Below are 14231 nucleotides of genomic sequence, written 5' to 3'. Positions count from 1 at the left end.
TTATCATGTGTAAAAAGATCCCACACACACATGTGGATCACATGGAGATGCATTAACCAAAGACATTTTGCAAACACAACTCTGAGAGAAAGAAAAAATTGCAAGAAAATCACTGACTATACCTTAGGAAAGCGTTCTTTGTAGACATGATTCATCATGACAATTTCATTGTCAAACGTTCCACAGGTCCGTCCAGGGCTGGATGAGAACCAGGTAGAGAAGAAAAAAAAAAACAGATCAGAGACACAACATAACAATACAGATCATACCATATAAAGATAAAGTGAACAGTCGGTAACACTTTCTTTGAAGGGATGGTAAAAAGACATGACAACATTGCAGTTATGACATAACACCAGTCTCAATGAATGCTTATGACATGTCATTTAGTGTGATTTGGTCAATTATGCCATTTTTAATGCAAAGATGACATTGTTTTGGATCCCTTTGTTATGACAACTTGATATTAGCAAAGCCAGTAATGTCTATGTTATGACATCTGTACTGAGAGTTCCTAATGCGCAGTACCAACGTTATCCCACCACCATGTGACTAAAAAGCTCCCTCTAGCCTTACTGGGACATCCCAGGGAACACGGCCAGAGAAGGACCAAACACAGCTTCCGAGACCAATGATGGCAAGTTTGACAGAGAATACAGTACAGAGGTGGTTTGGCTCCTGAGGCTGAGTCAGCTGACGCCACAGCTAACCAAGCTAACTAGCCAACGGCAGCTACAGTTAACAGCTATTAGCCTACAGTAGTGACAAATAAACCAGCCACTTTAGTTGAGGTCATTAAGTGTCATATGACCAAATGACACTTAATGAAAACAGTCATAAACATTCATAGAGACTCTTTTATATCCATGACAGTGTTATGTTAGTCTTATGCACACCCCTTCAAATAAAGTGCTACACAGAAACGTAGTAAAGCAATTTTTGTAAACTATTGGAAAGCATCACATTCCAGACCAACTGAAGCCATAGAACAATATCAGAAATGGTCATATCAAGCTTCGTAAAATCTACAAATTTGAAAACACTGAAAGTGTTTACTGCCACCACGTGTTTGAAAATGACACGTATGTGATTCAGGTCAGGTTCTCTTCTGCAGTATCAATGACCACATCTGTTGTGTGCACGGGGCTTCGGTTACAAGGGTGCACCTTTAAAACAGTCCGTAAACGTCACAAATCAACATACTGTCATCACAAATGTTAAAAATAGCCGCCCCGGGTGCCCCTATACATCACATACTGCAAATAACAATATCAACATGTGACATGCGCTTTACTATTTCTGGGGAACCACAGCAGATGCAGTTGCACAGCAGTGGTTTTATTTGAGGGCAATAGCAACAGTTAACCCCTTGGGAACTATTTGAGGGCAATAAGAAATGCTTTACACACCCTTAGGAGCTATTTTAGAGCAACATAGACACTTGTCACTCAGCTATTTGCATAGTCAATACTTGCAATAATTTAGATTGGTCTACGTTGCAAGAATGGAGTTTTTTCACTGATGAAATTATTAGAGGGTTTGTGGAATCTCATGTTCCATCTGTAAACGGCCAATCAGGAAAAAAACATTGGAAAGAAAGTGTTTGTTTGTGTGTATAAACTTTTACAAGCAAACTAGAGAGTTAACAAGCTTGCATCATTGACTATATACTGGACCATTTCAAGTGTTAAGATGTTTAAATCAATAAATGATAAAGACCAACTTTTGCCTACCTACAGTCCACATATCTAGAGAGTATCTAGGATCTTCTGTGGCACGGACAAGGACTCGTCACCACAACCACATCAAGCTGTTACCAACACCCTCCACAGCACAACCCATTATAAAAGTCCCCACCAACCTCAAAACCACTGCTAGAGCCATTAAGAGGGCTTTTTAAAGTGTTTAATGAGAGCAGCAATGCTAAATGATGAGGAAATGCTATATTCTTATCCAGGGGATCACTAGTAACCAGCATAGAGGCTTTTTCCCAGAACCACATAAAATAATTACCCCACCATATTCAAATCCTCCCAGCCAATAATTCATTATTTATAATCGTCCATGAAAGACGTGACAGTACGTCAGATCTACCTTTGACGGTTTGAGGCAGAGGAGAAATCTTACTGAAATCTGACATTGCTTGTTTACTTTTCTGTTTGCAGCTCTGCTACTGAGATGCAAACTGCAGGCTTTTCAGTGGTTGCAGTACTGCTAACAGGTCATTTCATCTCTCATAAAATTATTTTAAATCCATGTGTGGGCAAGCAGCTGTGTAACAGAGGGAAAATGTACGCTGTATGCTTTAAGCTTCTGGAGGTGGAAGGTTTTACATGAGTTCCACAGCTAGCATCTTCAATTAGTGCCACAGAATTTTCCAGGAACAGAAGAGCAAAAGCAGCACGACAGCACACTGAGACTGTAGTTAGACTTAGCTGGGCCAAAGAACCAACAAGTAAGTTAGCTAACAGGGAAATCAGGCACTTTTGTAGTGTAATCACACTGCTTATTTTGGTAAGACTTGTGCAAAAGACTTACATGTCACCATCATAACCATGACATGACACCTGCCATGAACATGAATGAGTCTTTAGGAATGATAATTATTGTTATCATGAAGAGTCGTTTAAGTCAATTATGTCATTTTAATGCAAAGGTGACATTGTTTCAAATGTCTTTTTTATGGCAACGTCACATTCAAGCCAATAATGTCTTTGTCTCTGTTGAGGGTTGCATATGCGCAGTAGGGACAGGCACGTTATCCTGCCGCTACGCAGCTAGCAAGCTGACTCTGGCTTACCAAGCTAACTAGCAAATGCCAGTTGACAGCAGACAGCTGTTAGCCTTACTAGCAACAAGTAAACTAGCTAACTGCTGTCTGTCCAACAGGTGACACTGTCGTCAAACTGCTCTTATAACATTTAATGAAATCTTTATGACCAAAGTCCAAAATGTACCACTTTACTTGAGGTCGAGGTTACAGATTGCAACTGAATACATAACATTAACCCACAACATTGGCCAGGTGAAGTGTGCGTCTTAGCTTCTATACATTCAAATCAAACTAACCTAATGAGATGATCACTTCCCCCAGTTGAATTCAGTGTAACAGAAATGTCTGTGTGACAAAAACAAGCAGTTCATACATCTAAATTTCCAAGCTACCTGAGACTGCGTGAGCGGAGCCTGACAGGGGGCGTGGGGTGCGCTCCTTCTTCGTCCGCCACGCTCTCCGTGCTCCGGAAATGTTTGAACAGGAAGTGAAGATCATCTTGCGTGGGCTGGTAGGGCAACTGGTGCAATAACTCCTGGGAAGAAGAGGACTGGGAGGGAAAAGTGCAGAGACATGGGAGAAAAGTTGGAGAGAACAGCACAGAGAGGTCAATGTGCTGGAATGTATTATAAATATGTAATAAAAAACAATCAGCGGCTCAGACTTATTTCCTACTTTTGTCTGCTTTTCTTTGCACATTTGTATCCATGTCAGGTTGTGCTTCTACAGCTTTGATGATATAACATCCTGTGTTAAAAGGCTTCCTCTAATAAGAGATTCACACCACTGCTCTCTCAGATTCACTCATTAATCCCGTGAAGACTGAGAGTCTTAAAGGCTTTCATGTTCCACTATAGATGTGAATTAGATTTAACACTTAACAAGGACATTCTGAGAAAGGCTGCAGTAAAGTAAAAGATCATAAATCCCTTTCCAGATTTAAAGAATGACTCAGTGAGCTTTAGTGTTCTGCTCTCCTAAGGCAGGATTTTTCTTTCTTTCCTGCTGCAGCATGCCCCGAGGCAGGCTGGCAGCGACGGCTGTTGTGTTGGCCATGCATGCATTCGTTTTCTCTTTCCGAGCCAAAATGTGTGACACGCAGCCTGGAATTTATGAGAACTCCCATCTGGCTGGGATCTTGTGTTTCACTGGAGGAAGAGCAAAGGGAAGAGTGGCTTGTCTGACTGGGGGAAAAGAGTAGAGCCTAACAGAGAGACAAAGTTGAAAGGGAAACGGAGAAAAAAACACAAACACAGACAGAGAAAAAGAAATAAGTGATAGAAAGAGGGACAGAAAGATACCCTGAGGGGGGAAACTAGAGACGTGTCAGACGCGAGTGAGAGCAGCATAAAGACCTCACTGACAGCGAGCCTGAAAGGGGCATTGTGTGGCTGAGGGCTGACCTCACCGTCTCCAAGCCATGTGGTTGGCCATACAAAATTACAGCCGTGACAGAGGAGACGGGTATTGTTTTTACAGCCAACTGCAGCCTCAGTAATGACTTTCAAGACAAAACCTCAAGATAATCGGCACAGAAACTATCAACAAATAGCTGATGGGTGTAGCCGGGCAGCATGGCGCGCTCTCTGCGTTCATATTTTCCCGAAAGGAAAAGCTGAGTGAGGAAATTTGAAATGCTGTACAGTCCCTACTCACATGTGATGTCATTCAGGAAAACGAAAGCGTGCATTTCAAAAAGAGCCGTGTTATTTTACTGATAAGACTTATTATTCCTGTACTTTCCCCTCAGTCATAAGGGGCTACACAGTACAGAGAGTACAGCTGAAATCACTCTGGTATGAAGTCATTTATTTAATAAGGTGGGCACATGGTAAACTTTTTTAATTCAACCAGAAAAACATACCATATGTAGTAAAATGTTGTGTATTTGTATTGTCATGTATGTAAAAAACACATATAAATTCTTCCAGAAAGACTCTGGGAAAGGCATCTGAGGATTCATCCCTACTTCCTGTGTGCAGTGGAAAGAGCGATAAAAGGCTGATGACGGAGAGATGTATCATCAGCTGACATATCCTGTTGTGACTGAGTCATTAGATGATACAGAATCCATCTCCAGTCAGCTGTTTTGTATAAATCAACTGGAAGCAAAAAGTATGGTCGGCCAGACTGTCGAGTAACAGTGTTGTGATGGTGTGAGAACGTTCCTATTTGCCACAGTTAAGCGTATTATGATATTATTGCGACAGTTTGACCTGTTAAGTGAAAATGCTCTGCAGATGTGTCACCCTCTGCAGACTTGAAAATGGTTGGATTAAGTTAGCAATTTGTTTCCTCACCAAAAACAGGAGTGAGCGGTGATCAGTTTGAATTGATGGCAGATACAACTTTTACTTTAAAATAGTTTTCACAGTAAAGAACAATCAAAACAGCCAGTGATTTCTTTCCAGCCTCTGCTGCAGCATTGCTTCCCTCGAGGTTGACTGTTGGGGGGCATGAGCTACAATATTACAGAACATTTGGACCTGAAGAAACTAACAGTTAAAGGAAACATCATATCATATCTTCCCATGTTGTCCTTTATTTTATTTTCCACTGATCCGCTCAGAAAATTTTTTACAAAGTCATGCATTCGTGATTTTACAAGCCCTCTTTCTCCTCTTTGGCCTGCTTTGAGTATTTTTCCAGTTCTATTTAAATAAAGCGACAAGGTCCAGTCCAAACGTTGAAAGAATTGTACCAATTAACTTCTGACATAACTAAAACAAAAGTGGATTCCATCATATGTTGACCGATTAATCATTCTCATTCAACCATATACAACCACACCAAATTCTTCTCTCCAATTTAACAGTTTAAAGTCTCTCTGCTTACATGCCAACGCAAACTCAAAGAATATTTATCAGTTACTTTTCCAAATCCACTTGAATCACTCTTCATAAATTAGATCCACTGCACAGCACTTATCTAAAACATCTTTTAAAGCTGTTTCCTTCTTCCAAAACAGTGGTGAAGAACACCAGGAGCAAATAAATGCCTGGAGTTAAGTTTTCATTTAAGCAAAATTGTGACTGGTGTGTTAACTGCATGTCAAATTAACCACAGCACACAAAACTTGCCTCCTAAGTTACCACATGGCCAGATGCTGATAAGCAAAGTAGCGTTTAAAAGGTTATTTTTTAAACAGAGTCAGGCACAGAGCTCACTCAACATTAAATCACATCAGGGCCATATTACATCACTTCCAGTAAACCTCACAGAGAACAATGAGAGTAAAACGGCATCGTTGATTTGTTTCGACCAAATATTCTCTGGCCTAACGTTAATATTTCACTCGCTACCGAGCCTGCTTGTAACTGGTACCGACAACTTTATCCTCTGCTCCGCCCTCAGTGAAACACAGAGGAGAGGAGCATAAATTACAGTAAAACGCCTTGAAGACACACTGAGGTGAAATGAAATGACTGCACACAAATAAGATAAAGAACATATAATAACATATTTTGTTTCTTTCAAGGGGGACAGGCTGTTACCCCCAAGGCAATGGTAGGGGAAACACTGCATCATAATCCACCTATAAGATGCCTATTATATGCCCAATAATTTTGAAGCCTTTATATTTTTCCCAAAATACAGCTAATTAGACTGAGTCTACTGCCTCAGGGGGTATGCTGCTACATTTACCACTGCCCATATTCCTTGTGTACAAATAAAAAACGTTTGAATCCTTCTGTCTAAATTCTCACACATGATCAGGCAAACTGTTTTGCACATGCTGATGCATCACACTCTAACAAACTTTTCACACAGTGTTTTTTCACTTTTACCTTTTACATGACAAGCTGGATCTGAATCACTTTACTCAACATATTAAATATGCTAGCAGTCTTTCGCTGTTGGCCAAAAGCTGCACAACACACACTTTCACAGCTCACCTAAAATACTGCCCAGGTGCAGAGCACTTTTATAAAAGAACTCACTCTGTCTCTTATAAATCAACAACCATTTATGGGTGGATTTATTTCCCTCCACTGTGTGTGTAATCTGATGGGATTTACAGTTCAGTCAGTCAACACCGTAAGTTTACAAGACACCGCTGCCCCGTAAACTGATTGATACACTGACTATAAGTAACACAAGGAGCTAAATGGTCCCGTGGCAGTGGTTTGGAAAGAGATTGAATGTCTGATGAAGAAAAAAGACAGAGCTCATTGGCACTGATGATTGCAGGGGGGAAAAAAGGCAGAGACACAGAAAGAGACTCAGCTTACAGATACTGATGAACTGGGTGCGTTGGTGCAGTATCCAGACGAGGGAACCGATGCCACAGACCACCTTCGCCCATCCGCTCTGCAGAAACAGAAGAGTTACAAACTGCTCAGCGCATATGAAACCTACACATCCTGTTGACTCAGTCTATCTTCAAAGCTTTACCTTTTTACACTTGCTAATCTTGCTCTATAAATGATTTTCTCATGCAAGTTTAAAGCGATAACATCTGATGCTTGAAACTCTTGAACTGTTGTTGAGTTTAAAGACAAAAATACCGGTTTGTTGTTTTCTTACCTTTCAGTGCGGGCCAGTTGGCTATGCAGATGCAAAAAGAGGAAGGCACAGACAGAGGGAGGGGGGGGGGGCAAACGGAAACACAAAGTGAGAAAGAAAATAAACACTGTTTAATGATAGTGACAGAGTAAGTCTGGCTGTCAGAGTCACAGCGCTGTTTGTCTGTCACAGCTCTCAGCCAGTGGCGGTCTGCTGATGCTGCTGCTGCTGCTGCTGCTGAACACCTGCCAAGCTGCTATCATACTGCAGCACTCAGACTCAGACACTTAGCTTGTGACTCATTATACACAAACACACACACCAACAAGATACACTCATAAAAATCGCTTACACAACACAATGAAACACCCACTTGGACCACTATTACCAGGGTTCATATGTATTTCTGAGTAAAATGTCCAGACTCCTATCTAAATTGCTGTGATAAACATTACTGTATTCCTTTATACCCACAGCAAACAATGTACATTGCCACTTTGGTAATTTTACAAACTGTGCATATTAACTTTGATTGTATGTTTTGATCGTGATTATTTGATGTTTGCTAATTTTACAGAGTAAGCAGGGTTCTCACTCTTTTCTAGAGGTCACTTTCCAGGACTTTTCATATGAATCACACCTGCTGTGAGATCTCACTTTAAAAGCTAAACATTTCATGTCATATTACATACCAATGCAGCATTGTGTTTGAACAGACCGTTGCTCCTAGCCACAGCTGAATCACAAAACTTAAACCTTTGTAGGCAAAACAAGCTAGCAAGCATGTCAGAGTAAGGAACTGAACTAAACATGCCAACCAATTTAATATTATTCTTCAGTTTAAAACAAGCTGGGAAGAAAGCAATCGTAATCTACAAACCTAATAAAAATTCCACAGTTAACAGCCAGCAGTGATTAACACTTAGATTAGAAGGATAATGAAACAAACATTGTTTGGAGTTTCGGCTAGTTAAGTTGTAACGTCATCTAACCTGTGACATAACTTGAAGGCGTGTTCAGAGCGTTTCCACCGAGAGCAGCCAATTCAAAATACTCTCGTCTGTAAACTACTGTTTGCATGTTATGATCCTGAACACAATGAGTTATGTGTTTTGAGGAGCTCTGATAGATAGCTTAGTAGCTCATTCTCATCTAAAACTGAAAACTGGTCAACTGTTTTACATTTTTCCAGGAAACATGGGAATCCTGGTGAGGGATCAACAGATGATTCATCTAGCCCTAAATGACATCTTTTCATTTCACATATTAAACAATGTTTATTTTCCATGTGTGATTCTGTATATGAGAAACCGGATTATGTCGTAAACAACACAATACAAATTCAAGCATATTCCTCAAAACTTTCATGTTCTTTCAAAACTTTGAAAGACTTTGTACAAACCCTGTACTATGAACAAAAACCTTTATGTATGAAACTTCCAATTGTACCAGTGTCTCTATCTCCATATTTTCCCCTACTTTTCCATCCAATATGGCACTCTAAGGACATGGCCCAGTTTCCTTCACTGATTCAATCTGTGGTGACAAGGATGGTCAAATGTTTTCTCGCACAAACCGGCTCTTGGGGACATGGAGCCAAATCGGGGGTGACACAATGAAATTGGATGGCTCTGCACTGAGTGGGTCTGAGAACTGAGGATTAGTCAGGTGAATTAGACGTGTTTGTTTTCTCGTCTGGTTCATACCCGATATGTATGTCATCCCGCTATGTGTTATTAAACGCCTTACTGCTGATACTAGGTTGTTGTATTAAGGTCCTGCAGGGCTTAGGAGGATAGAGGCTAAGATTAAAAACAAGGTTTTAGATCGATGTTAGAATAAATGCCTAAGGTGTAAAAGGAAACAGAAACTATTGTGGGCCAGTGTTGGCAGTCTTCACACACCAAGGTTAAAAAAAGGTACCTTTAATGCTGAAGAGAGAGAGAGCTGCAGGCAGCTAAACGATCATACCTCCGCCCTGAGATGGTTTCTTATCACAAGCTTCCTTCATTTGCATTAAAAAGACGTATTACTGTGTGTCTGGCTCTTCACTGTTTACATGACAAAATAACTGCACAAACAGCAGGGCTATACAGCTTGTGTGAATAGCAAATAAACCCAGTGGAGCCCTCAAAAGTGCAGTCACAGCATCTGTGTCCACGCTGGCAGCTTAAAAAGTCTCAATAAATTTAGATGAGTCATGCAGGCTCGTGCAAAGGCAATTCTATCAGGAGACATCCCCTCTCCGTCCCCGGGCTTATGGTGCAATATGCCATACTGCACTGCAACGTTAAATGCTAATTCATATCACATGATATTTGAGATAAGCAGCATAGAGGTACACACAGTGAGATTGACGCAGCATATTCTTAAAACGTCTCATATGTATACTAGGATCTACAGCTCTATTTTTAAGTATCTCCTTCAGAATGAGCCTACATGTTGCTGTTTTGCCCAAAAACCAACACACTATTTTTCTGCTACTGGACAAGGATGCCAGTTCCACCTACTATTCCTCTAAATCCCAGGTACTCTATGCACACAGTTGCGAGAAGCACGATAAGCTTTGCAATTTCTCCCCATAATCACAGCGGCCCCAAGTAATGAGTGTGTGCACCGACTTGCTGCCTTAATTGGCTTGACAAATGCCAAGACCCATGTCCAGCAAGTGGCCCTGGGGCCTTTCAGCTGGTTGGACTTGCTTCTCCATTGCCTCATTTTCACGACAGGGGCAAAAGGGAACAAGTCAGGGCATGTTCACTATTCATGCAACTCAGTTTCCTCTAAAACCAAGTTTGTTAGGTTATTTTGGTCTGTTTTTATTGGATGTAGCTTAAAAGAGGTGAAGAACGTTTATGCTGTGGTGTAAGTTTAGGTAGGAAAAGAAGCAGCTTAGCTATCTCTAAAGCCCTTGATACACTGGACAAAAAACCCCCACTAACATATGGCTTTTGTCTTCAGTTGGAAATTCAGTCCCAGGTCAAATTAGTGTGGGGTTGTTCATGAAGCAGCTCTGAATGTACTGCACAGTGAACTGGAGCTCAGAGCACAGCAGCTATTGCAGGTCCAGCCTGCCCCCCTCCCTCCTTGTTAAGTAAGTGTAGGAAAAATAACCATGCTGTATATAATTGGGCAAGAATGTGAGCTTTCGCTTTTGCAAACAGTATCTATATCCAATAAAATTGCTCACTGGCTCCTTCATAAATGGCTGCTGCCAACTGAACTGAACCATCAAGTCCTCTGATCAAGCATTGAACAAATTTCTTCACCAAATCTTTTTAATGAACTGATTCAAGTGATTCACAACACTGAAAAGAACTGCTTTTCCCATCACCAGGTCAAATGACTCTGCAGTGGTCACTGGTATTTATCAGCTCCAGCTCTGATCAGCAGTCATGGAAACGTGACACCTGGATGGACAGGCTGATTTTAGCCCCTTTTCAGTGGAGGCAATGAAAGCTCGTCGCCTCCATCTCCATTTCTGCAACTATTTTGCTCCTTTTTCACACACATATGCTGTTTGACTTGACTTGGTTTGCACCTGTTTGAGGGTGTGTTTTTACTAATGAAGCACTCGTCTTTTAGTCAAGTGTCTGTAAAACAGTGGATAAACATTTTATTTCTTATAAATTCTTCACAATAAAACTCCTGTTATTTTGTTATTGAAACGCTTTTATGATGAAGCAGCAAAATCAGGAAATGTTGGGTGTTCATCAAGTTAAATTGTTTCCTGAGTTATTGCTCTTTGTTGTATTTTCACTGAATTTAATAAAGTGAGCCCACAGTCTTGAATGTTTTGTCCTGCCCTCTGTTTTAGTAATGTTAAATAAGTACTAGGTTTATCAACATTTTTGTATCAACCAGTCAGGAACTGGTAGTGGTTTAGTACCAGTTCGTGATACCCATCTTTATGTTTTCTACTGTTGTCTGAATTGTGAATGGCAATATATTTTCAGTGAGGTTTATTTCTTATGTTTTCAATTTACCTACTTGAATGTTAAAATATGCATTTAATTCACTGTTGTTCGGAGGCATCTGCATGGCATTTTATCAGGCTCACAGATTTTACAGTTTTTGTATCAGGCAGGGAGCAAATCCAAATCAAAAAGCATTTGAGTTAAATCTTACCTGCGGGCAAACTGGAAGTTGGCAGAGGTGCTGGCAGAGACATTTCTGGGGCTTTCTGAAGGGCTGCTGCCAGCTGAAGAAACAAAATAAACAGTTACTAACTTTGAAAATAAATGGAAACTGAAATAAAATATTTATGTAATGAATCTAAGGTACAAAATTCACTTTTCTGTCCACCAGCCAAATGACTACTGGATGTTCAGATTTTACCAGCCACATTACCACTCTTTTTTTGCTGGTGTGTGATGCAAATCTACCTGCCACTTGCATGTCTTACCAGCATTTGGCTTGTGGTTGTTGCTAATTTTGTGCCCTGCTTGAATCATTCCACCGGCTGTCCTCCTGTTTTGCATGAGTCGCTTGAAACTGGTTTTACTTCACAGCTCAACCCGAAACAATCAAACCTTTTAATTACAGTAACACTCCCACGAAAGGTAACTAGGGCTCATCTCTGTCTAATCAAACAATCTCAGTTTCAGCAGACAGCAGGGAGTTGGGTTGTTGACTCCACCGTACCACATGCTCATGAAAGGGTCACTAAAGGGTTTTCATGCCAGCCCCTGAGGGCAAAGCACTACCACACCCTGATTCACTTTTTTTAAAAATGGGTGCAGAGAATGAATGAGTCTCCATATTGCAATTCAGGCAGCAGGATGAAGGAATGAGTAGCCTTGAGGAAGCTACACAAAAAAACATCATGAGGAGGAAAACTATGGTATGAACTATACTGTGGGCACAATATGATCTTAAAACACCACCATGAACACACCAGAGGGAAACCAGTGCTAGTCTTGTGACATACAGTATCAAAAACAAGGCTGAAGGCAGATATACTAAACAAAAAAGCTAATGTAGTAGTCTCCTGCCACAGACGAAGCCCTTCATCTATTTATTCAATCTTAACCCACTTCTATTTACGTTTACATAAATTAAGTGTAATGAGCCTGGTAATGGTCTGATTGCAGAACAATATCACACATGCAACTATAAACAACACACAAGTACCTGTGGCAAGCGGGAGAGGTGAGAGCGGTCGTGAGAGCGTAGGCGACGGGGTGCCGACCGCCAAACTCCTTCTCTTGTTGTTACGAGAACTGCGAGAGGAGGAAAACAAAACAGGAGAGAGAAAGCATTTGTTTATGCGGTACAATTACAAACATGATCACTCATCACGTGTCTTTTATCGGTGCAGGAAACAGTCACGTAAAATAAACACAGTCAGCCTATGAAAAGAAGTTACCGATCGTAATAAGGAGAGCACTGATAACTGTAATGATACTGGTAACGGTGTTTATACGTAAACATGCATAGCTACACACATGTATATATGTAAATATATAAACACACATGCACACAAAGTATGCCACTTTGGCTGATGTGTCAGCACTGGTGGTCATATTTTTATATTCTTGCATTTAATAGGATTAAAGGGTTTTTGACTATGTGAATTAGCAAAAAAAATGCAAATACATTAAATAAATTAAAGGAACAGTTCAAATTTTTTGAAGTGGGGTTGCATGAGGTATTTATAGTCAGTGTATTAGCTACAGTAGATGGAGGTCAACACGCCCCCAGTTTGGAGAAGCACAGAGGAGGATTAGCATGGGAGCTAAGCAATGTACTGCTGTGGACAGTCATCAGCAAAATGTCTCTTAGCCACTTCACAAAAGGCCCATCTTAAAAAGAAAAAAATCAGTTTAAAAGTATGCTATAGTTACGATATTTTTGCTGCTTTACCTTGCCATCAGACAGCTTGTTGTGACAGGAAACTGCTGTTATATCGGCAAAATAATGCACTCTCCACCAACCACCTTCTTTAGGTGGACAAAATGCATTTTGCGGCTGACCCTGTCCTCAGCAGTGCATTGCTTAGTTCCCCTAACCAGCACTCCTGCTGCTCCTCCAAACATGTGGCATGTCAACCACCATCTATTGTTGGTAAAACACTGACTATAAGTACCTCATACAACCCCAATGAAAACAAACTGAACTAACCCTTCAGCATCCTCTGAATAATGAGGAGTATGGGCTTTACATTAAGGTATTACACTAAAGTATGAATGATGATCTGATGATGTCTGGAAGTTATTTTCATGTGAGAGTATGGGAAACATCTGGAAAGAGTAATGCTTGCACCACTGGGAGCACCTGACCCTATAAAAACAGCCTTGACTGGCTGTTATACAACGATGCAGAGGGGAAAAAAAAAAATCAGACCCCGTGACTCCCATGACATAACTCTGCAGGCCATAACATACTGTCCATACCATTAAAGATCCATCACTGTGGATGGACACAATCATTACCCACACACAGACAACACAAACTGATCCATATGTAAGAAAATCAATGATTGTTTTTCCATGGCACAAAGTCAGAAGTTGATGGGACTTTTGGATACTTAAAGAAAAAAAAATACATCAGCTTTATTGTGTTGTTCTGATTAAAGTTGTTTTCCTTCTGCCTTGGCTTCAGTGATGAATTTATAAAATTACTGCAAAAGCTCCAACAATTAATGCAGTGGTTAAACTATTAAATCAATTGCCAACTATTTTGATAATCCATTAAATAGTTTAAGTCACTTTTAAAGAAAAATCTTTATCTTTAATCTTATCTTTGCCGACATTTTTCAGCATTTTGTGACACTTTTATTGACCAAACAACTACTTGATTAATTGAGAAAATAATGAACAGATTAAGCAACAATAAAAATAATAATTTGCTGCAGCCTTAATTGTTATTGTGGAGCTTTTGACAAATGCAGATTCAGTCAGCCAATTATTTCTTTGGAGCTGCTTTAAGGAAACAATTTTCGTTTTAAAAG

The 14231-nt window shown here is 40.3% G+C and overlaps 1 protein-coding gene across 1 annotated transcript in view; it reads right to left on the bottom strand.

Moving 5' to 3' along the window:
* The window catches only part of mast3a (microtubule associated serine/threonine kinase 3a), a 34378-nt gene that overhangs the window by 16914 nt on the left and 3233 nt on the right, over positions 1 to 14231 (bottom strand). Inside the window, exons 2-7 of the mRNA XM_084731522.1 lie at positions 12413 to 12501; positions 11408 to 11480; positions 7301 to 7321; positions 7006 to 7084; positions 3166 to 3323; positions 123 to 198 (exon numbers count right to left, since the gene is read on the bottom strand). Coding sequence (XP_084587648.1) covers positions 123 to 198; positions 3166 to 3323; positions 7006 to 7084; positions 7301 to 7321; positions 11408 to 11480; positions 12413 to 12501 — 496 coding nt within the window. The remainder of the gene's footprint in view (positions 1 to 122; positions 199 to 3165; positions 3324 to 7005; positions 7085 to 7300; positions 7322 to 11407; positions 11481 to 12412; positions 12502 to 14231) is intronic.

Source organism: Lutjanus erythropterus, chromosome 12, assembly GCF_056507025.1.
Source record: "Lutjanus erythropterus isolate fLutEry1 chromosome 12, fLutEry1.hap2, whole genome shotgun sequence".
Lineage (NCBI taxonomy): Eukaryota > Metazoa > Chordata > Actinopteri > Lutjaniformes > Lutjanidae > Lutjanus > Lutjanus erythropterus.
The sequence above is the reverse complement of the archived record's forward strand: the minus strand, read 5'-3'. Positions and strand labels throughout refer to the sequence as shown.